The sequence below is a fragment of the Hemitrygon akajei genome, chromosome 16, assembly GCF_048418815.1.
Source record: "Hemitrygon akajei chromosome 16, sHemAka1.3, whole genome shotgun sequence".
Lineage (NCBI taxonomy): Eukaryota > Metazoa > Chordata > Chondrichthyes > Myliobatiformes > Dasyatidae > Hemitrygon > Hemitrygon akajei.
This window is the reverse complement of record NC_133139.1, coordinates 77,073,915-77,100,049: the sequence shown is the minus strand read 5'-3', so window position 1 is coordinate 77,100,049 and position 26,135 is coordinate 77,073,915. Positions and strand designations below refer to the sequence as shown.

The 26,135-nt window shown below is 40.7% G+C and overlaps 1 protein-coding gene across 3 annotated transcripts in view; it reads left to right on the top strand.

The window, feature by feature from the left end:
* Positions 1 to 26,135, top strand: part of LOC140740207 (cAMP-dependent protein kinase catalytic subunit alpha-like) — a 204,292-nt gene that overhangs the window by 137,424 nt on the left and 40,733 nt on the right. For all 3 annotated transcript variants that reach the window (XM_073069249.1, XM_073069248.1, XM_073069250.1), the window contains exon 2: positions 5,833 to 5,894. In XM_073069249.1, coding sequence (XP_072925350.1) covers positions 5,833 to 5,894 — 62 coding nt within the window. The remainder of the gene's footprint in view (positions 1 to 5,832; positions 5,895 to 26,135) is intronic.

Here is a 26,135-nt window from a genome sequence, read left to right as displayed (position 1 = left end):
CTGAAAGAATCAGCTCCACCAAGTGACCACAATAGCACAAGTCTGTGAAAGATATTCCTGAAATTATAGAAGTGCTCAGTATCTGACTGTTTTTCTAGTGTGTAGCCAAGTATTAGATCCAAATATCTACTATTGTAAGAATCTACAGCATGTGTTGGGTTTTTTTTTTGTCTCAACATTCTGCCATTTCTATATAGTCATCTCAGTGGTGGCTGCTTAATATTTCAGGCTATATGGACAACAGCCTGGACACACTTCTCCTGCTGTTTTATTCATTCTTCAGATGAGTCAGCCCCTTCATGGCATGCAACTCTACTGTTAAACAGATGAATCACTGAGTGCTCAAAATAGCAGTTCAGACAGCATCGGTAGCAGGGGAAACTGCAGTAGCCTTTGAGGTTAATGATTTTTATGATGGCATCAGATCATGAAATGTTAACTCTGTACCTTTCTCAGCAGTCTTTCCTGACCTTCTGAGTTTTATTTCAGGTTTCTAGTATCTGCGGCATTTTTGCTTTTCCATTAAATGGGTAGCACAGCTAGTAAGGCCACAGTCTTACAGCACCAGTGACCTGGGTTCAATCCTGACTTCAGGTGTTGTCTGTGTGGAACTTCCATGTTCTCCTTATGATCATGTCTGTTTCCCCTCTGTACTCTGGTTGCCTCCCACATCTCAAAATGTGTAAGTTGGTAGGTTATTTTATTAATGTAAATTATCCCTACTGCGTAGATGAGTAGAAATTAAAATCAGAACCACAAGGGTAATAGTCTTTGACTTGTTTCCTGAGACATTTTCAAATCAGCAAAGTGTTAATAAAATCAGAGAGATAATAAAATGTGTGGCTCAGAGATTGGTGCGGAGGAAGTGTGCCACGGTAGCGTTGTGGTTAACTTGACACTATTACAGTTCAGGGCATTGGAGTTTGGAGTTCAATTCTGGCATCCTTTGGAAGGAACCTGTACGTGGGATGCATGGGTTTTCCCCAGATGCTCTAGTTTCCTCCAGTACTCTAAAGACATTCTAAATAGGTTAATTAGGTTAGGTTAGGGTTAAATTGGGGCTGTCAGGAGTTGCTGGGGCCGTGCGGCTTGAAAGGTCAGAAGGACTACATCACTAAAAGAAAGAGAGAAAGAAAGAACTTTAAACTAAAGAAGTTTCAATAAGTAAAAGGGAAAGAGATTGAGGAGAGGTTATTAAATTCTCCAGAGTGAAGAATAAGACAAAATGTTTAAAAAGGTATAAGAATTGAACTTCAGGCAACACAGAGGTGAAAAGAAGGGTGCTGAATACAGGACTGAAAATGTCATATTTGAATGCATGCAGTGTGCGAAATAAGGTAGATGATTTTGTAACACAGAAGTTGGCATTGTGGACATCACTGAGTCATGGTTGAAAGAAGATCACAGTTGGGAGCTTCACATCCAAGGATATACATCATATTAAAAAGACAGGCAGGTAGGCAAAAGGAGTGGGATGATTCTGTCAGTAAAAAATGAAATCAAATCTTTATAAAGAAATTACATAGGGTCAGAAGATGTAAAATTCTTTTGGATAGAGATAAACTGCAAGGATTATAGACCCTGCTGGGTTTAAATGCAGGCCTCCAAACAGTAGCCAGGTTGTAAGGTACAAATCGCAACAGGAGACGGAAGAAACATAGAAAAGGGGTGATATTATGATGGTAACATAGGGGATTTCAATATGCAGGTAGATTGAGAAAAACAGGTTGGTGCTGGATTCCAAGACAATGAATTCATAGCATGCCTACGAGATAGCTTTTTTATAGTGCCATGGTTGAACCCTCTAAGGGAGAGGCAATTTTGGATTGGGTGTTGTGTAATGAACCATATTTAGTTAGAGAGCCTAAGGTGAAGTATTCCTCAGGAGGCAGAGATCAGAATATGATCAAATTCACCCTGTAGTTAAGCGGGAGAAGATAAAATTGGATGTACTGGTGTTACAGTTGAGTAAAAGGAACTTCAGAGGGAAGAGATAGAAGCTGGCCAAAGTTGATTTGAATGGGATGCTAACATGGATGACTGTAGAGGAGTAATGGCTGGAGTCTCTGGGAATTCAGAAGATGCAGGATTGGTTCCTTCCAAAAAAGAAGCATTCTGGAGGGAGGATGAAGCAACCACAGCCAACCAGGGAACTCATTGGCAGTATAAAAGCAAAAGAGAGGGCATAGTATAGCACAAATTAGGGGAAAACTAGAGGATTGGAATGCTTTTTAAAACCAGAAGAAGGTAGGAAAAAACCAGAGGAAATATGAAAATGAAGGTCAGTCTTAGTTTTTCATTGATATTATTGTATTTCTTTATTCTGTGATTACCTGCAGGAAAATGAATCTCAGAATAGTACATGTACTTTGATAATAAATTTACTCTGAACTTTGAAAGTAGCTGGAGGTTTTCTCAGAAATATCAAGAGTAAAAGGGAGGCAGGAATGAACAATGGACCACTGGAAAATGATGCTGGAGAGGTAGTAAAGGGGAACAAAGAAATGTAGGTGAAATGGATAACTACTTTACATCAGTATTCACTGTGGAAGATAGCAACAGCATACTAGAAATTCAAGAATGTCGGGGTCAAAGTGAGTGTAGTTGCTATACTAAGCAGAAGATGCTTGGGAAGCTGAAAGTTCTAAAGGTAGATAAGTCATCTGGGCCAGATGGTCTACACCCCAGGGATCCGAAAGAGATAACTGAAGAGATTGTGGAGGCATTACTAATGATCTTTCAAGAATCACTAGATTCTGGACTGGTTCAGTTGAGGAATACTTAACCTCAATGATGACATGGGATAATTCAAAATTTGGAAGTGAGTTCCCAAGCTTTTGAACATTTGTGATTTATACTTGTACTTGGGAGGCAACCATAGAAGTAAAGTGATCCAAGGCAAGGAAAAGGAAAAGTTGAATCTTGTGCACATTTGGGGTTCTTTTTTTTGAACTGATATGTCCAAGGTTCACTGGTGTGTAGGCATTGCTGACTCTAATTTCTAAGTCCCTGAATATTACTTAAGGAAAAACGAATGGAGCAGCATTGGGAATGACACCCGTTTGATGACCGATAGACCTTGAGTCGTGCGGTCTCATTACAGTAACCCAGTTGTTCTAGATGTAATAGTTCTGCAGAGAAGATCTGAGATGCCATGACATGGATTCCCTCACTATCTGAATATTATGTTAAGGTCTAACTTTAGACTTTATAACTTCTGTAATGATAAGAGTCCCTTATTACATTCATATGTCAATCATGAATGTTTAAATTGAAATGGAAACTTCTGGCCATTGGAGGTAGGGCAGTCAATGTATATTGCAATTTTATGCACAGGCAGTCCCCGGGTTACGAACGAGTTCCGTTCCTGAGTCCGTCTTTAAGTCGGATTTGTACGTAAGTCGTAACAGGTACATTCGGTATTATTTAGTGTCAGTTAGTCAAACGTTTGTCTTAGTATATAGTATATATTTTACCTTTCTATGGATATAAAACACTTATGAAACGTATGTATTTCAATAATTAAACCACTGCTTTGCTTAGTAATAATTGTAGCTTTCATCGGGGTAGGGCCTTTCACATGCTCCATTATTCTCACTTTATCTTTTACCTGTATCCTTTAAAGTTGTTCTGATCGTTGACTGACTGTAGCCTAAAGCTTTCCCAATGACCGATGGCATTTCACCTCTTTCCAATCGCTTTATCATTTCCACCTAATTTTCAATTGCAATCGTTTTCCATCAACGGAACAGAAAACTGCTGATTTTTTTGTTCTATCGGTGAGCAGCGGTGAACTGTCTGATTGGCCTATCAAAGTCCTCTTTAGCAACTAGTTCACTTGATCAGAATTTCTGATCTGGCTATTGTTCACGATCGCACTTAATAAAAAAAAATACAACAGCAGCCGTGGGTGGCAGGTCTTGTGCTGCTCCTGGTCCTAAAGTCCACCCGTACTGAGACAGGTTAAGTGGGTGTGGTGCTGACTGGAAAAGGGGGAAGGGGTCAGGGTGAATCTTGCTAAGAAATATTTAAGCCAAATACAAAGTTACACACTCAACACAGTGTTAACAGCAGCAACTTAAAATGGCAGATGGCGTCATGATCTGACTTAAAATGGTGGACGGTGATCTCCTCCCTCCGTTCGTAACTACGAGTTGTCCGTAAGTCGGACGCTCGTAACTCGGGAACTGCCCGTATGTGACTAATCCTTTGTACCCTTAATAGGAGATGATTATTCCTTAACTCCTAGTGGGCACTGGGGACACACTCACCATAATGACTCCCCAGAACTGAAATGGTCTTTCATTATGATGAAAGAAAGCATCTTAAAAGTTATTACATTGATTTTTCATCTCCATGCATATAATCTCCCAATTTGCATGAATACAGACATTAGGTAACTATTTTTATCTTTACTGTGAATCCCTACTGTTCTGCAATATTTTTCTACAAGTTAAATGTAAATGTTCAACCAAAGTGCTTTTTTCAGCACAAAAATAAAATAAAATTGCTCATGGTAATCACTGGTAAATTACTGATGAGGACTCTTCATCTACAACAATACAAAGAAATTATACTTATTGTGTAATTCATAGTATATTTTAAACACTAGTGTTTTCAGTTTTTGCCACCTTCCATGTTGGTTTCATGGTTCTATTCCTATAGATGCTGGAAGACTGCTTCTTCTATGTGGTGGTGAGTTGGTAGGGAGGATTGATGTCCATGTAAGCCACAGGGTGACCTCTTGCCCTGGATGGTGAACCTCTGGCTGATCAGTTCAATAGTGGCTGTAGTATGGATTTTACCTTAGTGCACACCCTCAATCCGTAGCTTCAGTGAAGTTCAAGGGCTCTTTCAAGGATTCTGCAACTCATTTTTTCAGTGTTATTTATTTTCTTATTTGCATAATTTGTCTTCTTTTGTGCATTAGTTGTTTGTCAGTCTTTGGTTTGTATAGTTTTTCATAAATTCTACTGTAGTTCTTTATTTTCCTGTAAATGCCTTCAAGAAAGCGAGTCTCAAAGTAGTATATGGTAACATATATGTACTTTGATAATCAATTTACTTTGACTTTGTCTTTGATATTATCAAAGGTCTATGAGTAGGATTTGGTGTCTTTCATGATTTTACTTCTGAGTGAAGAGTTCTGGGAATTCTTTTTGTAGAAGTGAATAAGATGATTTCAAAAACTACACAGTTTGTGGTAATGTTCTTGAATCTTGATGTCTCTTACCATTGGTGTTGGATTAATCAGTATTTTCTTCTCCCTGAGTGTGAACTGCATTGCATGGTTTGGTGCAGTTATTTTAATCTGTTCTAAAATCAGGTCATGACTGGTTTCTCAGTGGAATTGATCAAGTACTCTTCAATTCTGCAGGTTCTCACACTTCTCTGTAATTGGCTCTGTTCCAGAATGGCACAAAGGATAGGCTGGCTTATTTGCATTCAAATATGTTGCTTTAATCACTGCTACAGCACACTTTGGGAATTTTTTATTATCTCTTGTGCATTGAAATTATTCCATATTCTATCACTTTGTTGTGACCCAACAACAGTAATCTACATTGACTGTTAAAAGTCATTCTTAACCACATTCATGGGATTTAGTTCAATAGTTCATATTTAATTGTTATTCAGCCATACATGAATACCTATGAATGCCGTCAAACAAAATAGTGGTTGAGACTATGTGTGGATTCTTTAAAAAATATTCAGACAATTCTTGTAAATTATCATTCTGATTTATTAGAATCTGCACTTAAATTATTGATCCTGAAGGCTGCTAGCTATGACATTTGAGCAAAGTGAATTATTTTTGTTCTTTTATTGCAGTGAAAGATTACTTAGAAAAAGCAAGAGAGGAATTCTTACAGAAATGGGAGTCCCCAGCGCAGGTAAGTCGCAGATCTATTTCAAGAGAGATTATCATGGACAGGTCATGTACTTCACAATAATCCATTTATTCACTGGGTCACAGAGCATCAAATTAAATTGGAGTAATGCATTTTCTGTTGTAATGCAGAATGAAGTTGAGAAATGAAAGCAATATTTGTATGTGATTCATGGCACCCAGTACAATTCTCAACATCTCTGGCTGCTTGTTAGATAGTGTTGTCATTCTCGGGGAATTATCCTAATGTAAGTCAGAAGGCTCTTACCACAGATTCACCTATATCAAAGAAAGGTATCCACATTGCTATCCTTTTTAAGCCCCATCACCCCTACTGGGCAAAGGCTGCCAACAGCAGCTCGCCAGAGTCCTCTGTCCTGGGTCAGTCTTCCAAATTATCCCCAGGTGTATCCCATCTTGGTTTCTTCTAAGTGAAGATCCTTCCTCTCCCAGGAATGTGGTCTTTGGTGCTTCTGTTGCCATGTCTGTACCTCTGTGTTTTTTGCAGGATGTGGTTGCCAGCCCTATGCCCAGCCGTACTCCTTTTGCAGCTGGGCTTGGGACTGTACACAACAGAGTTACGTTGCTGTCAATTATAGTTAGTAATGGCCCCAGCCTGGAGAATTCTGTTTCCCTGTTCTGCTTCCAGGCCTTTCATTCATTTAACTGCCTGGGTCAAAGAGAACATCTTGGTACGTCTTTTTGTGTAATAGGGGAGAGCATTTTACCTTTTTCCGAAAGGGCACTACAATCTTGGAATTCCATCCAATGTATTTGACCTAAATAGTGAAGGGGTAATTAAGTGCTTCCTGCTCTTTGGTTATTTACAATACTTCAATGATGATGGCCATTTTCTGTGATGTTGATTGTCATTGGGATAAGACTGTGTCCCTTTGTAAAAGAGAAATGCTTGGATTTATATTGAGTTTTCATGACCTCCAAATAACTCCATTGTATAATAGGGACATTTGGCAGCCAATTTATGCACAGCAGTAATGTACATGCTCAGGTAATTTTCTTTATGATTTCATTATGAAATAATTATTAGCTGAAACACCAGGAGGAAGCCTCCCTTGTTCTGCAAGTTGTGTGTCTAGATTTTATGCATTCTTGAGAAGGCATAAAACAAAGCTTAACATCTCATCAAAATATAGAACCTCTGACAACGCAGCACACTCTCAATCACTATATGTACCTTATGGAGTGTGAACCCCTCCCCCAACTTCAAGGTAAGGATGCTTCAACTGCAAGGTTGCCACTGTAAGTAATGCTGTTTCTTGATAGCACACTCTTATACAGACAGGATTTCCTGGGAGGTTCATATGCCAATGGTCCTATCTTCCAAGAGTTGCCCATCAGACTTAGCAGGCTCCATGATGGGGAGTGTTTCAATTGTTTTTTTTGTCTTTGTTTCAGATTTATAGAATCTCCAGCTTTTTGCTTTTCAGTTTCTGCCAATTTCAGGTGTTCTTTTTCCATCTTTGCACTAACATTGCATGATCTGGACTTTCCCTGCATTTTCCTTTATTCTGCTGTGTTCCATATCTTACAGTTCCCAAATTTCATTTTTTAATCTGTTTCCTCTTCTCTAGTCAGAAACTGCCACAAATAAGCCTTCACCACCCATTCTCAGTACCTCATCCACTTTCTCTTTGTTCTCCACCTTATCATGCCCCTCCCCCATCTCTCTCAAAACATGTTGCTTTCCCAATTCTGGTTCAATACCTCATCAGCCTAAAATGTTAGTACTATTTCCCTCTCCAGTAATGCTGCCCGACCTGCTGGGTCTAATCACCGGTATAAACCTTTTAAACAGCCCAAGCAGATTTTTTCTGTAAGAGAAAATAATGTAGGTTCATTGCAGTTTATATGTCAGACGTTGCTGCAAAATATGATTACATTCTTAAAACTTACCTATCAAACAAGCATATCAGACAAAATTGTAAACAGACAATACTCCCAGGACCTGAATTCCTGCTAGCAGCATAAAAGAAATAGGCTTAAAGTGCACACAAATCAGGTTAGCGGCTGACGCCAGACTGCATATTAGATTTGCATTCTCAAAGATCTACTAGTATCTACTAATATTTTGGTAATAAGACTAACCTACAGAATAAAATAGTAGAGACACTATAAATTAATTGGCAAGAGGAACATGTGGAGAGGAGCCTGTCCAATTTTTGCTCATTTGATTTTCCTGCTTCTTTGTACAGTTTTTGTAAATGACACAGTATTTAATCACTGATGTGATAAGCTGTTCACGATACTTGCTGCATCACTAATACATTTAGACTGCAGTGGGATTGCAGTAAAGATCAAAGTCCACCCTCCAGATGCTGGACCATGCAATAATTAAACACACGTCCCCAGATAGTTAGTGTTTTAGTGTTTGATAGTTTCCATTGCCTGCTGAAAAACTACATTAGCTGTTTCAGAAATCTTACACTAATCATCACTGCATGGCATTATATATTTAGTGGCAATGTGGAGAATTGCTTTGGTAACACACTCAAAATGCTGGTGAAACGCAGCAGGCCAGGCAGCATCTATAGGGAGAAGCGCTGTCGACGTTTCGGGCCGAGACCCTTCGTCAGGACTAACTGAAAGAAAAGATATTAAGAGATTTGAAAGTAGGAGGGGGAGGGGGAAATCCAATTTGATAGGAGAAGACAGGAGGGGGTGGGGTGAAGCTGAGAGCTGGAAAGGTGATTGGCAAAAGGGATACAGAGCTGGAAAGGATCATGGGATGGGAGGCCTAGGGAGAAAGAAAGAGGGGAGGGGAGCACCAGTGGGAGATGGAGAACAGGCAAAGAGTGATGGGCAGAGGGAAAGAAGGGAGGGAAAATGAATAAATCAGGGATGGGGTAAGAAGGGGAGGAGGGACATTAGCAGAAGTTAGAGAAATCAATGTTCATGCCATCAGGTTGGAGGCTACCCAGACGGAATATAAGGTGTTGTTCCTCCAAGTGTGGATTCATCTTGACAGTAGAGGAGGCCATGGATAGACATACCAGAATGGGAATGGGACGTGGAATTAAAATGTGTGGCCACTGGGAGATCCTGCTTTTTCTGGCGGACAGAGTGTAGGTGTTCAGTGAAACAGTCTCCCAGTCTGCGTCGGGTCTCACCAATATATAAAAGGCCGCACCGGGAGCACCAGACGCAGTATACCACACCGGCCGACTCACAGGTGAAGTGTCGCCTCACCTGGAAGGACGGTCTTGGGCCCTGAATGGTGGTGAGGGAAGAAGTGTAAGGGCAGGTGTAGCACTTGTTCTGCTTACAAGGATAAGTACCGGGAGGGAGATCGGTGGGAAGGGATGGGGGGGATGAATGGACAAGGGGGTCGCGTAAGGAGCGATCCCTGCGGAAAGCAGAAAGAGGGGGGAGGGGAAAATGTGCTTGGTAGTGGGATCCCGTTAGAGGTGGCGGAAGTTACAGAGAATTATACGTTGGACCTGGAGGCTGGTGGGGTGGTAGGTGAGGACAAGGGGAACCCTATCTTGAGTGGGGTGGTGGGTGGACGGGGTGAGAACAGATGTGCGTGAAATGGGAGAGATACGTTTGAGAGCAGTATTGATGGTGGAAGAAGGGAAGCCCTTTGTTTAAAAAAGGAAGACATTGCTTTGGTGATGTGTATGTCACATTGGTGAGGGCTTTTTGAGGATCATTGTTTTGCAGCAGTGAGTTGTGTTTCAGTAAATAAGACAGTCACTAATGTCCACTCCAGTACTTAAAACACGAGATTTCCTGCTAGCATTAAAAAATGAATGTATAATCTGTCTCCAATTGACAGAAGGATTATGGTACAAGGAAATGGATGAAAAATGCAAGCAGACCTATGCATATTTCATATATACTAATAGGAATATTTAATATTTATACCAACTAATGGATCATGCATCTGCTTTTTACTGGGTTTTGCATAAAAGTGGGTAATTTCATTTTCAATCTTAAAACCTCTTCCCATAAATGCAGATATCTTCAACCTGTTCGTTTCTTTGAAAAAGGATGGTGCCATTTAATTATTTCAGTTCAGGATGTCAAACAGGAAATTGCTACAGAATGATATATATATATGGTACTTCCCTGTGTTTGAGCAACAATTCTTTTGAAAGATCAAGTTCTTCCCAACGTTGTGAGAACACCTGAGATTATTAATAAATAATTACAGTAGACTATCAACACAATATCTCAGCTTTGCTGAATGTGAAGTTTGATGGAACATAGCTAATCACTAACCAATAAATGTTAGCACTCTGAATGAGATGTTAACCAAATATTTTGCACCTATTGTCACGGTAGAAGATACAAAGAATATAATGAGAATTGTGGAAAGCTAGAAGTCAAATGAGGGTGAAGAAAAAATTAAGGGAAATAAATGGTTTTAAAAAATCCCTGCATGACCTGTGTCCTGTGATCCAGAGAGATAGCTTCAGGATGATTGCTGCTTTCCAAACAGGAAGCAAATATTGCACATATTTTCAAGAACACAGAAGGAATGAAGGAAAAGCTAGTAATTTTTGTATTAGTTATTGGGAAGAATTCACAGTCTCCTAAGGCCTGGTGACAGAACATTGAGAATCAACATGTTATTATGAAAGGTCAGCCAATCTTTGAGAAATCCAATATGGATCTAGCAGATATAACCTGTAGGTTAGAAAAGAGAAAGCAGTGAATATAATATGTCCAGATCTTTGAAAGAGATTTGCTGAAATGAGATGCAAATTAAGTATTTAAAGTTTGGGAGTAACATATGAGCAGAGGTAGAGCATACAAGAGTGTGAAAAAACAAAGGGAGCATTTTCAACTTTGTAGTTTGATATAAGATGAGCATTCCACGAGGATCAGTTCTGGAGGTTCCTTTAGTTTACAGTCTAGTCAAATAAACATTTAGACTGTGACATACCCATTCCTGGGGTATTGTGCACTGCCATGGTTTTTATACTGGGGGATAAACTTGCCTTGGCAGAGGTGCATTTAATAAATTGGCTCCGAAGGAATTTGGATAGTTCATTTCTAAGAAGCAAAATAAAATTCTGAAAGAGACTGACATGTTGAATGCTGAGTATCTGTGTCCCCTGAGTGACCAATCTAAAGCTAGGGGCAGGGGTTGGCTCAGGAAGGGTGTTCAGCTACTTCGGCCTGAGATGAAAGTTACCATTCTGAATTTTCTATTCCAGAACCTGTGGATTGATGAAGAGTAAAGGCCTAGGTTGATGAAATTTTGGACCTAAGGAAATCGAGAGCTATCCATTTGGGTGGGAATGTGGACTTGATGTAGAGAGCCAATTAAAATATTACTGAATACATCTCTAGGAGTCTGCTTTCTTGTTATGTTGATTAGACTGATCCAAGAAAGACAAAGTAGTAAAGTATGTTAATGTAATATACTGAAGAATTTAAGCAGAATCAGATACATAGAACACAGAAAACGTACAGCACACTGCAGGCCCTTCGGCCCAAAATGCTGTGCCGAACATGTACTTACTTTAGAAATTACCTAGGGTTATCCATAGCCCTCTATTTTTCTAAGCTCCATGTATCTATCCAGGAATCTCTTAGAAGATCCTATCACATCCACCTCCACCATCATCACTGGCAGCCACTTCCACGCACTCCCCACTCTGCATAAAACAAAACCTTACCCCTGACATCTCCTCTGTACCTACTTCCAAGCACCTTAAATCTGTGCCCCCTCGTGTTAGCTATTTCAGCCCAGGGAAACAGCCTCTGGTTATCCACGTGATCAATGCCTCTCATCATCTTATACACCTCTATCAGGTCACCTCTCATCCTCCGCCACTCCAAGGAGAAAAGGCCGAGTTTACTCAACCTATTCTCATTACGAATGCTCCCCAATCCAGGCAACATCCTTGTAAATCTCCTCTGCACCCTTTCTATGGCTTCCACATCCTTCCTGTAGTGCAGTGACTAGAACTGAGCACAGTACTCCTAGTGGGGTCTGACCGGGGTCCAATACAGCTGTAACATTACCTTTCAGCTCTTAAACTCAATCCCACGATTGATGAAGGCCAATGCACCATATGCCTTCTTAACCACAGAGTCAACCTGCACAGCAGCTTTGAGTTTCCTATGGACTCGGACCCCAAGATCCCTCTGAACCTCCATGCTGTCAAGAGTCTTACTATTAGTACTATATTCTGCCATCATAGTTGACCTACCAAAATGAACCACTTCACACTTATCTGGGTTGAACTCCATCTGCCACTTCTCAGCCCAGTTTTATATCCTATCGATGTGCTGCTGTAACCTCTGACAGTCCTCCACACTATCCACAACACCCCCAGTCTTTGTGTCATCAGCAAATTTACTGACCCATCCCTCCACTTCCTCATCCAGGTCATTTATAAAAATCACGAAGAGAAGGGGTCTCAGAACAGATCCCTGAGGCACACCACTGGTCACTGACCTCCATGCAGAATATGACCCGTTTACAACCACTTTTTGCCTTATAAGCCTTGCATGCGGTACCTTATCAAATGCCTTGCTGAAATCCATATACACTACATCTACTGCTCTACCTTCATTAACTTGTATACTCACGTCCTCAAAAAATTCAATCAGGCTCGTAAGGCACGACCTGCCTTTGACAAAGCCATGCTGACTATTCCTAATCATATTATGGCTCTCCAAATATTCATAAATCCTGCCTCTCAGGATCTTTTCCATCAACTTACAAACCACTGGTCTATAATTTCCTGGGCTATCTCTACTCCCTTTCTTGAATAAGGGAGCAACATCTGCAACCCTCCAATCCTCCAGAACCTTTCCCATCCCCATTGATGATGCAAAGATCATCGCCAGAGGCTCAGCAATCTCCTCCCTCACCTCCCACAGTAGCCTGGGGTGCATCTTGGTCAGTCCTGGAGACTTATCCAACTTTCCAAAACCTCCAGCACATCCTCTTTCTTAATGTTTATATGCTCAAGCGTTACAGTCCACTGTAAGTTATCCCAACAATCACCAAGATCCTTTTCTGTAGTGAATACTGAAGCAGAGTATTTATTAAGTACCTCTGCTATCTCCTCCGGTTCCATACACACTTTTCCACTGTCAAACTTGATTGGTCCTATTCTCTCACGTCTTATCCTCTTGCTCTTCACATACTTGTAGAATGCCTTGGGTTTTTCCTTAACCCTGCTCGTCAAGGCCTTCCCATGGCCCCTTCTGGCTCACCTAATTTCATTCTTCAGCTCCTTCCTGCTAGTCTTATAAACTTCTAGACTGGCTCTTCCTTCAGAGGTGCTGACATGTGATTTATTACAGTACCTGCTTTTGCTCCACCCAGATATGCTTGTTGTTTGTATTGTTGCTATTCTCCTTGGAAAAGAAAACCTACTGACTCAATATTAATCACTCAAGCATTGCATTCAGAAGTAGGGACATTATGTGGGACTTATATAAGTCATTGGGAAGCTGCACTTGGATGTACAGTTTTGGCCATCCTGTTATAGGAATGACAGTGTCAAGCTGGAGAGAGTGCTGAAGAGATTTATAAGGATGTTACATTGACTAGAGGGTCTGAGTTCTTGGGAGAGGTTGGCCACTCTGGAACATTATTCCTTGGAGAGTAAGAGAATCAGGGGTGACCTGACAAGAATTTATACAATCATGAGGGGTATGGATAAGGCCGTAGCTTTTTCCCCAGATTTGGGGAATCTAAGAGTGAGGGCACATAGTTCAAGTTAGGAGAGAGATTTAGAGGTGACCTGAGAGATAAGAGTGTAGTGAGTAACAGGAATGAATATCTAGAGTAAGGGAGATATAATTGCAATCTATCAATAAATCATGCGGAGGCAAGGTAGCATAGTGGTTAGCACAACACTTTACTGTACAGGTGGTCTGGGTTCAATTCCCGCTGCTGCCTGAAAGGAGTTTGTATTTTCTCCCCGTGATCCCATGAGTTCCCTCTGTCTGCTCTGATTTCCTCCCACAGTCCAGACATACCGGTTGGTAGGTTAATTTAGGACAGGTTTAAATTGGGGGATTGCTGGGCAGTGTGGCTCGAAGGGCCTATATCACACTGTATGTCAGCCAGTCAATAAATAAATAGTGTCACTCCCATGGACCAGTAGGGCCACAGGACCAGTTTCCGTCCTGTATTACTTTATAACTCTAATATTAAAAGTGGCAATCTTAAAACACTAATCAAGTTAAAGCAGAAAGGTGATGGGATCAAAAGAAACCTTATCACCACAAATCGTATGAAAAACCTTTTTAAATACATTTCTGTGAAATGAATTCTTCAGCAAATACATGCATACATTTTGTAGGTTCTTAATGAACTGAACACATAAATGTGATTTTAAAAAATAGCATCTGTAAGTATCATTACTACCTGAATTTTCAGTTTGATGAATTGTTTCCTGTTTTCAATACACTTGTCAAATTGGAAATCTGATGGAATTATTCACCACCCATTTTCCACAAGTTACACCCAGTTTATGGCCAACTGGAAAGTTTCTACTTTGTGCGTGTTAAGACTTGTATTTAGTAACAGTCACATCAAACCATAAAATATTTTATGCAGACACTTTAATTGCAGAATGCTGGTGCAGTTGTGTCATTTCACATACAGAACAGAATGAATCATCAGAAGGTGTTGGTTGAGAGAGGAATGTTTGCTGGTGCTCCTGAGAACTCCCAAATTGGTGATTACCACAGGGCATTTACCATTCACCCGAATCAAGGAAGTAGGTAAATAAGCTTCTGTTGCAGCTTCTCAACCGAGGTTAATACCTCTGAAAGAGGCACAGTATTGGTACAGTACTGGAACAATCAAAAATCATGGAAATTTATAGTCCAGGAAGCTATAAATAAATTTCCACTTTGTATTTCTCTCTATAATACTCACCAGAGTACTTCAAATGCAATAGGGATTCTGCCTCAATTTGTGAATTCCATGTGTCTGTTTTAATCTCTAGTCCAAGGAAAAATAGATCAGACCTATTCACCTTATCTCGGTGCCATTTTTATGTAGCCAATTATTATTTCCTCTGTCTCCAGTCTTCCAAAAGGTAGCTTTGACCGTCTTCTATCTACTTTCTCTCCCCAAGCTATAATGCATCAGTTATGTTAACTGCGGAATCCTATGTGGAGCACTCACATTCTTTGTAACTGCATGGTGAAAGAGAGGTGCTTGAGATGCTCTCGCAATGATTGAGGTAGTGTAGGAGGACCTGGAAATTGCTTCTGGTCATACTGTGATGTTAAAACAGGTTGCGAAAGTTGCCAATCCAGTTTGTGGAAGTCACATCAAACAAGAAATTCAACAAGAAGGTACAAAGAACAGTGTTGCTGTGTTATCCTCTGCAAAGCTTGTCACTAACATTGCCAATTGCACCACATTGTTCCTTATTGAAGGGTTGAAAATCCACAGTTTATAGCGTGTCGCACTGCTCTTGAAAGTGGTAACACTTTCTGAATGGTTTCAATTTGCGTCCAATTCCATTTGATTTCTGCATGGACATTGAACACATGAACACTATCTCACTACTTTTTTATTTCTATTTTTGCACTAATTGAATTTAATTATAAATATATGTGTGTACTGAATGTAATTTGCATTTTTTCTCTATTATCATGTATTGCATTTTACTGCTGCAGCAAAATTAACAAGTTCCACGACATGTGCCGGTGACATTAAATCTGATTCTGATTCACTGGTAGACAGGATGGTGAAGAGACATTTAGCACGCTTGCCTTTGTTGGTCATGATATTGAGTACAAGAATTGGGATGTTATGTTACAGCTGTGCAAGAAGTTATTAAGGCCGCATTTGGAGTATTGTGTAGATTATGTTCACCTAGAAGTAGGACTGATGTCATTAAACTGAAACGGGTGTAAAAAGGATTTACCAGAACTGGAGGATTTGAGTTATAAGTAGAGGCTGGATAAGCTGAGAGTTTTTCCCCTGGAGCATAGGAGTCTGAGGGGTGACCTTTGTGGAGACTGAGATTGTGAAGACAGTTGCTTGTGCAGTTTGAGTACCAGATTTTAAAAAAATCGAGCAGGGACTGTCAAAACTTTCTGCAAAGTTTGAGATCATTTGGATTATAGGCACTTGACAAGGGCCAATAAAAATGAAGTTAGATTTAAGCAGAGCAGCCATTGTGTGAATGGGTCAGGGTTAGAGTGGGAGAGCTTGAGGCTTTGGTTCAAAAGGTTTCGGTGAGGAGAGGCAGATGCTAGATTGAGGTTTTTGTCAGGTATTCTTTCTTTGTCTACTAGTGCCTAGCTAGAGTAGTGGGAATGGATCCCAGGTCACTGGTGTGCTTCTCATGAAAGATATGTGAGATCTGGGAGACCTCCAGTCTCTTTGATTGCTACATCTGCAAAAAGTGCATCTAGGTACAGCTGCATACAAACTGTATTAGGGAACTGGAATTGCATCTGGTTGACCTTTGGCTATTATGGAAGAATGAGGAGATAATAGATAAGAATTGCAGGGAGTTAGTCATACCTAAGTTGCAGGAGGCAGAGAGCTGGGAGACTATCAGGAGATGGAAAGGGAATAAGCAGAGAGTGCAGTACTCCTGTTGCCATTCCCCTCAATAACAAGTATACCACTTTGGATTCTGTTAGGAGAAAGGGGATGGAATGACCTACCGGGGAAAGCCACAGCGAGCAGGTCTCTGGCACTGGGTCTGCCTCTGTGACTCAGAAGGGAAGGGGGAGAAGAGGAGAGCAGTGGTAATAGGGAATTCAATAGTTAGGGGAACAGACTGGAGATTTTGTGGATGTGAAATAAGCTCCCAGATGGTGTGTTGCCTCCCAGGTGCTAGGGTGAGGGACGTCTCAGATCCAGCCACGTCGTTCTTAAGGAGGAGGAAGAGCAGCCAGAAATCTTGGTATATGTTGGTACCAACGACATAGTTAGGAAAATGGATGAGGTCCTGAAGATTGAATTTGGGGAGCTGGGTAGAAAGCTAAAAAAAAACAGAACCTCAAGGGTGATAATCTCTGAATTTCTGCGTGTTCTATAGGATGACTTTGCAGATGAATGCATGAATAATCAATGAGTATAGGGGAAGAATTGATCAGATTTGTGGATAATTGGGATCTCTTTTGGAGAAAGTAGAACTTGTTCCAGATGGGCAGGTTACATTTGAGCTCAAAAGGAACCAATACCCTTGAGGGCAGGTTGCTAGTGCTGATGGGGAGGGCTTACAATTTTGGTAGGGAGATGGGAACCAGAGTGATAGGTCAGAGGATGGACAATTCTTGTAAAGGTTAGATGAAGAGACCGTGAGGAAGGATAGGAATGGAAAGGGCATAATGTGTCTTTTTTAGTGTGAGAAGTATCAGGAGCAAGGGTAATGAACTTATAGTATGGCTCAGTACATAGAACTACAACATTGTGGCCATTATAGAGACTTGGTTGTCATAAGAGTAGGAATGACTGCTGGATGTTCCAAGGTTTAGATGGTTCAGAAGGGACCAGGGGAGAGGTACAAGAGGTTGGGGAATGGCATTGCTAATCAGGGGTTGTATCACAGCTGCAGAAAGGGGTACCTCCTGGAGGGATCATCTACTAATCTATATCATCATTGTGAGTGGAAGTAACAAACAGGAAGAAAGCAATTTTAGAAAGATGCAAGAAATAACTATGTCATGGTGACTTCAACTTCCCTAATATTGATTAGCACCTCCTCATGCAAAAGGTTTTGATGGGGTGGAATTTGTTAGGTGTATCCAGAAAGGATTTCTGACACAATATGTACACAGGCTGACTAGAGGAAAGGCCATACTGGATCTGGTTCGAGGCAGTAAACCTGGTAGCAGTGGTTAAGCATTTCAGAGATGGCCACTACCATAGATAGAACAGTATGGAGAAGTATTTAATTGGAGGAGAGTGAATTACGTTGTTATTTAGCATATATCCAGAATGGATGCACTCACGGAAAAGCACTTGCTTGGGGTTCTGGATAGATTTATCCAATTGAAGCAGGAGAAAATGGTAGAGTGAAGGAACTGTGGTTGACAAGAGATGTAGAATATCTAGTTGAGAAGGAAAGAGCATACTTAAGATTTAGAAAGCAAGGATCAGACATGGCTCCAAAGAGTTACAAGGTAGCCAGGAAGGAGCTTAAGAATGGACTTAGGAGAGCCAGAGGGGGAGTATGAGAAGGCCTTGGCAAGTGGGATTAAGGTGTTCTACATGTGCAAAAAGAACAGGAGGAAGACTAGTGTGAGTGTAGGATTGATCAGGGATAAAAGAGGAAATGTGTTTGGAGTTAGAGGAGGTGGGGATGTCATTAATGAATACTTTGCTTCAGTATTCAGCAGTGAGAGCGAGCTTGATGAATGTGAAGTCAGCGTAGAAGAGACTGATATTGAGGAAGAGGATGGACTGGAACTTTTGAAGAATATGAGGATCAATAAGTCCCTGGAGCCAGATGGCATGTACCCCAGATTTACTATGAAAACAGGGAAGAGATTGCTGTGCCTTTGACAAGATCTTTGCATCCTCACTGGCCAGACTAGTACCAGATGATTGAAAGGTGACAAATGTTATTTTCTTTGTTCAAGAAAGGTAACAGGGATAACCTGTGGAATTATGGACCAGCGAGTCTTATGTCAGTGGAGGGAAAACTATTTCAGAGGAGTCTTAAAGACAGGTTTGATGAGCATTTGGAGAAATATAGTTTGATTGAGTATAGTCAATGTGGCTTTGTGAGAGGCATATTAAGACTCATAGTACTAAGGTTCTTTTTCTTGTGGGCATACTTAATGAATCTGTAATTAAATAATAACCACAATAGAATCAGCAAAAGATTACACCAACTTCACTGTTCAACCAGCATGCAAAAGTCAACAAACTGTGCAAATGCAGAAGAAGAAGAATAATAATAAGCCATAAATATCTAGAACATGGGATGAAGAGTCCTTGAAAGGGAGTCCAAAGGTTCTGGAACATTTCAATGATGGGGCAAGTGAAGTTAAGATGGTACCAGCAAATAATTCTTCCTAAGGTGACATCTTTCAGATAGTCCAGAGATCTGCTTATTTCACTTCTTCTACATCTTCTTTTTATCTTAAATGTGTTTCTGGAACTGCTTGAGCCTGCGACTCACAGTGTGGAGATTGATTGAGTGATCTAACGTTCTGTTGTCTCCAAGAAAATTCCAGGAGGGGAGAGCGAGCATGAGTGCATGTGGCCTTGAGGCGAAAAAGCTCAGAGACGAGGCAGAGCCCATGATTGACTCCATTTCTCTCTGATTAAAGCGTCAAGGAAGATTGAAACATGGAGGCAAATGTGGAGGAGAGCAACTGTTCGGTGCTGACTACCAACCAGCCTCTTGCTTGCCACTGTGATGATCTCTCGCTGCTGCCGGATAAGGTGTCTATGTGTGATGGATCTCGAATGGCCTCTGTGTTTGAGTGGTTTCTCTCCTCGATGCTGTCGGAGGATGTTATTGAAGTTCTGCGATTTATGGATTGGATTGTGGACTGGAGTTCAAACCTACTGTATTTCAAATTGGTCTCTTACGATTCTATGTTTTATTTTGCATTCAGTGTTTTCACCGGCTCTTGTTGCCGATTGTTGTGATTTGTAAGTGTTTTGTGTGTGAGGGAGATGGTTAGTGGCTTGGGGTTTGCTTTGTTGCCGTTTTCTGTGTGGAGTGATCTGTTAGTTTTTTAGTGCAAGGGAAAGCATTGGGGGTTTGGGGTTTGCAAGATTTTTTTTGTGGGTTGGGGTTTGCTAATATTTTTCTTTGAATAACTTTCATACTGCTTTCCTGTTTTCTTACAGAAGTTGCTGTGTGCAGTGCTTCATCAGCTGTAATGTGCTTTGGTACTTTCTAAAAATGCAAATAGTTCTGTTCAAATACAAGTTATTTCTGACTTAATGTCAAATCACTAAAAACATGGAGCTTGAGAGTATTAAGAAAATTTGGAAATGAGATGGAAATAGAAACTAACACAGTTAAGCCTATTACAGAGGATAAGAATAGAATATTTTGTTGGAGGAACCCAGCAGGATATAGTGTATGGTGAGTTAATAAGCAGGTAGGAAAATACCCTGAGCAAAATTATTTTAAGATAAACCAGAGGAGTTGATTTACAGAAAAGGCAACAAAGTGACTAAAGTAGATATTCAAAAAATGTCAGCAAAAAATAGGCAGTGGGCAGTGAGAGGGACCCATATGTGCAAATAAATGCTGTTTTGGTCTGAAGTTAGTCAGTGATATAACATTGTAGTTACAGCAATGCAAGTGTTGTTTTCAGAAAAAAATGCCTCGTGGCCAGGTCCGGTGACTATCAGCATTACAGATGAATATGAGCCTATATTTGTGGAATGGTAGCTGTTAAAGAAAGTCAAGCAAAATGAGAAGAAAATGATAGACAAGAATAAGTTTATAACAATAATATTTCTGTTACCTAGCTCAACCTCGTGGCACTGTAGATAAGTGGCCTGATGTTTATTCTCAGCCTGTGATTAACCAATAGGCTATCTTAAATGCTTTATTAATTATACAGTGCCTGAGACTGAGTCGTGCTACAGCATCAACAAAGCTTCCTGTTAGTCATGTCTGTAAACCTTGATATGCTTTGGCTGGCAAGCACTGACTACAGGGCCACAGAACTGCTAAAAATATGTTAGATTATTTGTTAGAGGAGTGGCAAAGGAATAGATGGTGCTTAATTTGGATGATTAATAACCACCTTCATCACAAAGCTGTAACTGAAGCTCGTCCTTCCCACTTGTTTTGTAGCCAGTTAGCCCAAATCTTTGCTCATCAGCAACTCTTCTCTGAGATAATGGTGATGGATGATGCTTCTTTTCTCCAGTCTTTACCTCCTTTCTTCATCTTTAGCAGTAAAGGTATCTCAAATTCTCTCCTTAAATCATTCTGTCTCTCTTTCTACCAAAACGCTTCTGCAAACCTACCTCAGTTTTTGGTTGCATTTCGAAGAAGGCATGTTTTGGGGAAAAGAAAACAGTCATAAGACTAAACCCACCCCAGATGCATTAACTCAGAGCTATGATTTGGCAGAGGGGAAGATGGAAAGCTTTAAAATTACCCTCCCCTCCAACACCATATTTAACTGGTAATTAATGCCCCAGATATGTGCTGCAGATTATCTTGCCAGCGTAAGCAAGGCCAGGCACAAGGGCACATGAATCTGTGCAGACTTCCATGAAAAAGAACCATGAGATGTTGGAGAAAACATTTAACAGTTAGTTTTACACAGGAATATGGAAAAACTGAAGGGCAAGCTGAGGGAAGAGCTGTTTAAAAGATGTAATCAAAACTGAATTATGTTTTTAGAAGGGTCTTGGCAAAAGGAGTTATGGGGAGATTTTGTTGTCTTAGGAGACCCATCATTAACCCGAAATGTCAATTGTCCATTTATCTCCACACATGCTGCCTGACCCCCTGAGTTTCTCAGCATTTTGTTTGTGGCACAGTATTCAGCCAGTCAAACTCTCTTTCATCTTTCAGGAGCCATGAAGTCCTGAAGGATGGAATCTGTTGCTGGGGCAAGGAGAAGTGAAAAGAGCTCAAGTGGCTATGCTGGTCAATGATTTTGTAAATAATTGCATTTTAAATGACCAGGAATTTAGTGGGGACCATGACACAGTTGCATTTCGAGCTTACTTTCAGCAGCTAGGATCTTTTACACTGTTGAGACATTGCTTGAGAAGTTGGAACAAGGGGAGGTCCAACAGCCAAGTCTCAGAACAACCGGAACTAGCATAAATAGAAATGGGAGGGTAATGAGTGATCATTCCCAAACCTAAATAAGAAGCAAAAGAGAATAATATTCTAGTTTTCATAAACCGAGTATCATTCTACACTCATTCTCTGATCATTCATGCATATGCAAGGTCATTTATGTCACTCTAATATTTTAAGAATTGTCTTCAGTCCATATAACTTAATCAATTACTGCCCACTTACACTGCAGCCATACTGCAACTATAAATGATTTCCAAAAAGTTACTTAGCCCAAATTGGGCACATATTTTGTCTCCCATTAAAAGAAGATTCAAACTAGTATGTCAGTTCTCAACCTCTTCCAGGAATAGTAGCAAGGAACTTTTTTCAGAAAGTAAAGTTTTAATTGAATATGTCCATTTATCACCATCAAACAGCTGCTGCATTGTGATTCAATTTTAGGCTGAAAATACTTGCATGGAAAGCAGCTCTTTTTATATACAAACTTTACTTAAATGTTTCATTTAGAAACTCTTGCAATCAAATATACTAATGGCATTGAGGAGTGGAACAATAAATAGTACCAAAGCTATTAAGTGGAAGACCTTACAAAGGATTGCAAGGACTTCAGAGAGGATCACCAGGGTCTCTCTTCTACCCATCAGACCTGCAAATTGTATACGCGGGGCCTTTAGCATTGTCAATGATCTGTCCCGTCCATTCAACAGTCTCATTGTTCCCCTACTATCAGGCAGGAAGTACCATAGTATTAGGACAACAATTGTTAGGATGGGAAACAGCTTTTCTCCCCAGGCCATGAGACTACTGAACTCCCTACCACCACCCAGGTTTCATCACATATGAAGTGCCAGCAACATTATACTGTTTACTTTTTAACTTGTCACAAATGCACCTTATTATTTGTTAATTTATTTATGATAATATTACTTTATGGGTTGTGTGTGAGTTACATGTACTGTGCCGTGACCTTGGTCCAGTAGAATGTTGTTTCACTTGGCATTATACACGTTTGCATAGACATTCATTCTGCGCTTAGAAGTAACAGATGCACAAACACTCCAGGGCCTCTGGGTGACTTACTTTGGTGAAGTTGGGGTTAGGAACTAAAAAGCAAAAAGCACAAACAGGATCTGCAGTCAGTTAACTATCTTTCTCTGAATAAGGCACAAAAATGGAACATTTTAATAGAACAAAATATAATAGACTCTGATAATCTGCTACCTATCATTGGGAAATGCTGATGATTCCACAGCACTCTCTCCCACATCCTGGTTTCTGTGCTGCCTGATCACTCACTGGTCCCCAGTGCCTGTGTTCACTTTTAACTCACCTGGTTCTTGAGGCAAACTTCCCTTAATGCCTGCTTAGTTCTGTTTACCATGCTTCCTTTAAACTTACTGAGTTCACTAAAAGGTTACTCTGGAAGATCTATTAAAATGTAGATCATTAAGTTCGGTTCCACCAAAATCCTGAACATGTCAGATTTACAGAGTTTTACTGTATTCGGTACAAAGGAAACAGAAGCAATACTCATTGCCACTAATGCCAAATAGTCCTTGCGCATGTCCAGCTATCACCAAACTGCTGTTGGTTCAGACATTCATATCTCCATTAAGGATATCCACCATGATGTACTTGCTCCAGTCTCTGAGTTATCAGACCATGTGCTTGAAGACTGAGAAAGTGGGTTTGGGCCAGCATCTACAAGGACCTGTCCTCTTCCAGGATGTCAAGGAGTCTCAGTTTTTGGCTGTCGTGGCACTGGTCACACAAAAGTAGCATTGGGATTGCCCATATTGCAAGTGTCTTCTACCCTGGTGCCTTAACCTTCTCCTATTCTTCATCTTGGTTTGACAATTCCTCTGGAAGTGGGAATGCAGGGTTCCCTATCCGGCTTCTCTGAGGAGACCCTGAAAGAGAAGGAATGCTGCTTACGTTTTGTAGTCCTGCAAGAACACTAGTCATACTATTAGATCCTTTTACCAAGCAAACCTCGTAACTCCAATGAGAACACTTGCCATGCATTGCAGCCTACATCTTTTTTTTTGAAAAAGTTGATTTCTGGATATGAAGCGTTTTTAATTGTGTCAGTGTGATGAGGTGATGAAGGTAATAAGCTAGGCCAGTTGGACAAGCTTGCGACAGCTAAGAGTTTTCACATATGACTATGAGTATGTGCTTGATCACAGGCATTGACGCAGCCAATAGAAGCAGTTTTCACAATATCAGTGCCCCTTGCTTTCTGAGTCTTGCCTGGCATTCCACAAGCATCCTCAGCTATTGCTTCCTCATGGATATTTGTATGAGAATATGATCTGAACTAGTGTAGTAATGTCAATGTTAACATGTTTGCCGAGGATTGTAAGCACATAAAGATATGTGTTGATGTTAGACCAGGAAAGTAGTAATGTCCATTTGAGGAGTACCGAGCTGAGAAGGAGGTAAGGCTATATGGCTTCTCTAATGGGGGAGCATGGTAGTGTAGTGGTTATGATTAGCACAGTGCTTTACCAGTGACCTGGGTTCAATTCCTGATGCTGTCTGTAAGGAGTTTGTATGTCCTCCCTGAAACTGCATGCGTTTCCTCCCACAGTCCAAAGACAACTGGTTGGTAGGTTAATTGGTCATTGTAAATTGTTCAGTGATTAGGCTAGAATTAAAACAGGGGATTGCTGGGCAGTACAGCTCAAAGGGCCAGAATGGTCTATTCCACACGGGTTATCAAATAAATAAATAATTACTAGAGTATATAAACTTTTGACTTTTGGATGGCTGAGGGACCAAGTGCCCCTCAGTGATGTGTGCACAATGGGCTATTGTTTATACTTGATGACTGTCATAATTTCATGTCTTATTGATGTGTAAAGGGGCTGTCAAAATAAGCCCCTAGTTATAAATGCAGTCAGTTCAAGTAAAGACACCTATACCAATGAGTGATGTTGCATTAAGATCCTGTGAAATTATATCCAGCAGACCTTGGACAAATTCTACATCTCCTGGGCTTGTCTGCGCGGCCATGCAACAGCTCTTGCTTTCTCCTCCAAAGGACTCTATCTGCTGTGACCAAGGGATATCTCCCCCTCAGGTTCTGGAGCACATTTCACCTGTTCCTGGTGACCTTCACCTCCAGCGGACAACAATTATAACTTGACAGTTGTGTAGACATGATAAGCGGCCTTCTTGGATATTTATGTTGAAATGAGTGCAAGTTTGAAGGAGTCGAAGGATTAATGGAAACAGTTGAAGTGTATCACTGTTGTGTCAGTGTGTGTGAGTGAGCAGACTGAATGATGGAGTCATGAGAAAGAAGGGAAGAGGTATGCAGAGCAGTAGGGAATAGGAGAAAGCATGGGGGTGGGGAGAGAAGGGTAGAGGGAGACAGAACAGCAGGGAATGGGGGAGAAGGGCAGGAGAAAATCAGATCAGCAGCAGTGAAAGAGGAAACACCTCGAATAGCAGGGATAAGTTACAGAGGCCGAAGGGAAGGGAGGAGTGAAAGTGAGAGAAACAACTTTTATGAACGAGAGTGAGTATATTACAACAAAGGTTTTATACTATATAAATGGAGATAAAGTCGAGCTGTATATGCGATGAAATCTGAAGTTTTAAGGACTCTTGCTAATCTTATGAACTTTTTTGGTGTTACTTGTCAGCAGTGAACGGAACATTGACCCTAGCAGAGACTTCCCTGGCAACCTGCTGCCAATGTTGACTGCAGATAGCACTGGAAGGCCCCTTGTACAGGGTGCATCCTCTTCTGGGTGATGTTATCCACAAGCCTATGAAAATCCCTGTTGGTAAACATGCCTGTTGTCAGGAATACTCAGGCTACATTGATTGAAAGTAAATCCCAACTGTTGGGAGAGAGCTAGTAACATATGCGCAATACTTGACTGGTGATGTCACAACTGTATGCCTGGGTGTTAGAACCTGTGTGAAATTCAATTAGAGCTTTTTAGTACATCCACTGTTTCTGAAGTGGCATGGTATTACATAAGAAAACCTAATACCCCTTTTTTCAAATGGTACTGTTAAATTTTGTAATAGTTTCAAAGTTTTCCAAAGTGTCATCAGGATGACAGATACCAGTTTTTTTAACAGCCAGAAACAAGTGAGTTATTAGTGGTCCTTAAAGTGAGAAAAGGTAATGCATTATTTCAGGACCAGGAGGCAGAATCAAATAGCTGAGGGGATAGACAACTGTAGAGATGCTACGTTAAATAAGGAAGCTAGCTAGAGTAGAGATGTGTAGGTCTAATTAAGAGACAACCATTTACCCTCCTCAGCCATTTCCTCCCTCAGGGCAGACTCAGGATATGAGGGGAGAAGTGTATGAGGGGTGAGCGGATGAAGGGATTAGGAAAACAGTCAGATAAAACTTTCTTATTGATTATAATCAGAGGTTTATGAAGACTACAAAATGGGGAACAAATATTTCAGAATAAATGTTCTTCTGAGGGAGAGGTTTGTAGTGAAATATGACAAAATTGTGCAAGAGGATTTGGGGTGAATGTTGTTACTGAGGCTGGGAT